General features: G+C 38.5%; 1 protein-coding gene across 1 annotated transcript; it reads left to right on the top strand.

Moving 5' to 3' along the window:
- Positions 1–443: 443 nt before the first annotated feature.
- On the top strand, positions 444–1,049 carry RAB9B (RAB9B, member RAS oncogene family). Its single transcript, XM_068534058.1, has one exon. It carries the CDS (start codon positions 444–446, stop codon positions 1,047–1,049), a length of 606 nt encoding a protein of 201 aa, XP_068390159.1.
- The last annotated feature ends 3,040 nt before the right edge of the window (positions 1,050–4,089 follow it).

Raw genomic sequence — 4,089 nt, 5'->3', positions numbered from 1 at the left:
GACTTCAAACCCCTCTAATCAATTTCATACTCTTTGCCTCTTGTTTGGAACTGTCCAAACCAGAAGCTAATATGTTACACATTTGAGTAGCATTCCTGTTCTAGGCTTTCTCCCCTAGAATAGGGTCAGAACTGAACCAGATGACAGCACCATCTGCTAGTCCATTTATGCATGGCATTCAGCCATTTTCCTGGCACAGGCAAGAGACTTCAGAAAAACAAGACATATTTTCTCCCTTATGGAAAAAGAGTTTTATTCCTTCTGCTGTACTATATCATTTAATGAGCATGAATTAAGAAAAGTTAAATAATAAGGCCTTGTAATTCAGAGAAATTTACTATGAAGTTGATTTCAGTTTCAGGTTTAACTGTTTTCCCTTCTACTTTTTCTTTTATTTTCAGGTTCTCTTGGTTATAAACTCTTCTCCATCTGGTGCTACAACAATGAGTGGGAAATCCCTGCTCTTAAAGGTCATTCTCTTGGGTGATGGTGGAGTTGGGAAAAGCTCGCTCATGAACCGTTATGTAACCAATAAATTTGACTCCCAGGCTTTTCACACCATAGGGGTAGAGTTCTTAAATCGAGATCTGGAGGTAGATGGACGTTTTGTAACTCTCCAGATCTGGGACACTGCAGGGCAGGAACGCTTCAAGAGCCTTAGGACACCCTTCTACAGGGGAGCAGACTGCTGCCTCTTGACTTTCAGCGTGGATGACCGGCAGAGCTTTGAGAACCTTGGTAATTGGCAGAAAGAATTCATCTACTACGCAGATGTGAAAGACCCTGAGCACTTCCCCTTTGTAGTTCTGGGTAACAAAGTAGACAAAGAGGATAGGCAAGTGACTACTGAGGAGGCACAGGCCTGGTGCATGGAGAATGGAGATTACCCTTATCTAGAAACAAGTGCCAAAGATGATACTAATGTGACAGTGGCCTTTGAAGAAGCTGTCAGGCAGGTGTTAGCTGTAGAGGAACAGCTGGAGCATTGCATGTTAGGTCACACTATTGACTTGAACAGTGGTTCCAAAGCAGGATCTTCATGCTGTTAAAAGTGGGAAGCCTTTTAAAAGTGTGCCCCAACTGGTCAGTGAGTAGTGTAAGAATAACTGTGCCCCTCTAAGACTGCACACACATACAAAAGGGTAAGAGATAAGGTTATGATTGTAAATCAGAGCCTTTCAAATTGAAGTTGTAGAGCGATTAAAAAAAAAAAAAAGCTTTATCAAGCCAAGTGTATTTTGCGTGATTTCTGCTATTTCCTTCTTGTGTGTTTCAGGACATTTCAGAAAGCTTTAGTTCTGAAAGATTTAGATATTTTTCAAATCACAGTTTAAACTTAGAACCCAGCCGCATGAAGGAGTTAAAGAGCTACAGCTATCCCTTAAAGCATTCCATTAATCAACTAACAAATGTCACCATCAACTCTTGCCAAGCAGTTTCTGACATGTCTGCCAAAGGGGAAAAAAATAAGACTCTGAGTCGTATTACAATAAAGATTATAATGCAAACTAGGATGTCCTAAGCTTGAATTATAAAGAGGTTGTAATGATTAGGAATGCAAAAGTATAATGATGTACACTGCCTTGTTTAAATCCTTATGTACGGTTTGCTCCCATCCGAGCTTTTCAAAAAAATACCATCTCAATAAGAGATACACTAATGACACTGGAGATTTATTATACTCCTTGTGTTTGAAGTAACAGGGTCCTAGTGAATGGATTATGTTTAAATATGCCAACCACCCTTGCAAGTAAAAGGTTGGTCTGCTTTCACTTCATAAGTCTACTTTTGCTGCACAGGGATGTTGCTTCTCTGACAACCTCTTATTAATTTAGCAATGCTGCTTAGTATATGGCTTTGGATGCAGTGCACTCTGCTCATAATTTTGATGGTCCTTTGGTCCACCATACTGTGCTCTCAGAGAAGCCTTCAGAACAGGTTGGAGGATACTGGGCTTTTCTCCTAAGGTTCCGTAACTCGAATATTTATTGTAGAAGAAGGAACTGATTTCTTGTATGCACTGTATGTTGAGCTGGCCAAACTAGGACGTTGAAAGTAACAAGAGAACATACTTTAACCCAGCATTAGAATGAACTTATGAGAGTTGTCCAACAATAGAATGGACTGCCTTAATAGTGAACCCCCTTCCAGTGAAAATATTCAAGATGCTGGATGACCATCTGTTAAAATATCATAAAAATAATTTCTGTACTGGCTAGATGTTTGGTTTAAGGTCCCTTCCAGCTCTGAGTTCTAGGAATCTATGAGCTACAAACTACGTTTCAGTGCCATGTTATAGTTAGATATATCTTAAGACAACAGCTAAGACTATGGAAAGGGACTTTAAAATTTCTCAAACTACTCTGGGATCAGCATTTAACAGCAACTACATAGCTCTTTCTTTTGCTTTTGCACTATGGCAGGAAAAATTCTTGAGCTCTGAGTAATCATTATGTGCCCAATATAAACATCCTGAAGATACCATATTAAAATACAAAAACAGTTTGTCAAATTTTGATTACCATGACTGCCAGCTATATACTATATTATGAATATGCAGCTAGTTCTTGTCAGTTGATATATTTGCCCTGCATAGCTTTTAATCTATACTTTTACAACATCTATGATAAAAATAGTGACCCAAGGTAGTGAGAGACAGTTAGAAATGACCCCAAAAAGAGACCTAGGTTGGGAAGGGGGCAGGAGCTTTCACAGGAATATAGCCTAGCACTCTCCATTGTAGCCACATATGGAATCAGCCTTACATGTGGGACCTTATGTGCTTTAAGAGCTCTGGGACTTTTTGGCCACATTGATAAGTGGAAGATGATATTTTAACCCAGTAATGCTCAATATTTCCAATTTAAATATAGTCCAGACCCCATTGTCCAACTAATTTTGATGCCAGAAGTCAAAGCCAGAACTGGGACCCCACAGCTCTCAAGTATTGGTCTCTATCCTGCCTATGCCTATAGCCAGCCACACTGGTTTCCAAGTTCTATGATCATTTTGCTACAATCATGTTAGGGTGAAAATATGTATGTCGGAACTATTAAATGCTAATTGTTTTTAAGTGCATGAGACCTGGGGCCTTCTCTTTCTACTTGCACTCTGCTTATAATAGTTTCTATTTGTAGATCTCAGGCCTTCATAAAGACCTCCATCCACTCACAAAAGTACTTGTCACTATTAGAATGGCATGTGATCATTTAAGTAAAAAAAATTACTTAGGTATCCCATTCATAGGCCTCCTGTCCATACAAGACAAGTGTTAAGTCATTTGAAGCCCCTTTCCTCTTAGCCATACCAATTTTTTTTTCTGCCATATCACTACACAATATCTTAATGAAAGCACTTAATATTCAGTGACAAAAAATAGTGGCATTTTGGTGAGTAATACTCAGTGGGTTGTGGACATATAGTTTGCGTAAAATTTTAAAAAACACCAAAGGCTGAAATCTGTGAGTACAAGAAACTGTGCATATAGGCTTAGAAATTGTTTACTCTAGAATGTGCAGTGCAATATTTTCAGTAGGTGTTTTTTTTTTTTTTAATGAACACTAGATTTTTTGGAACAAGATATTTCTAATTGGAACTATATTGGTTTTCAATGGTCCATTAAAACATCATACAGAATATCTATTTAATTTATTTTCATGTGTTGGGCTAACATTCAGGGGGCCTCAGATTCCATATGTCTTCAGTGGATTGATGAATTTCAGGTTAATTTGTGCCTGCCTCAGCCATCTCTACTTTACCCTGAGGTATTCCACAATCCTCTTGTTGCAGGTGCTGCTAAAAACTCAAAATTGTGTATCAGATATTTTGTTTCAACTGTAAAAATATCATCTGTGTTAAAGTGAATAAAAAGTGCATTTTGAATAACCAGTATACAATGTTTGTGCTTCTTTTCTCCCTTTCCCTTTTTGAGCAACTGGTGGGTGTGACAGAGAGTATTTATCAATCAAGTCACTCTTTCAGGCTGCCCTACATGTGGCTCTGGATCATTTTTTCACATGGTACTCCAAGCAGCCACTACCTACTGATCAGACAGATACCATTCTACTGATTGGGAAACAAACTCAAAAG

Source organism: Eschrichtius robustus, chromosome X, assembly GCF_028021215.1.
Source record: "Eschrichtius robustus isolate mEscRob2 chromosome X, mEscRob2.pri, whole genome shotgun sequence".
NCBI lineage: Eukaryota > Metazoa > Chordata > Mammalia > Artiodactyla > Eschrichtiidae > Eschrichtius > Eschrichtius robustus.
The sequence above is the reverse complement of the archived record's forward strand: the minus strand, read 5'-3'. Positions and strand labels throughout refer to the sequence as shown.

What these genes read in the sequence shown, in the direction of transcription:
- RAB9B (XM_068534058.1), top strand. Translation starts at nt 444, where the DNA reads ATGAGTGGGAAATCCCTGCTCTTAAAGGTCATTCTCTTGGGTGATGGT.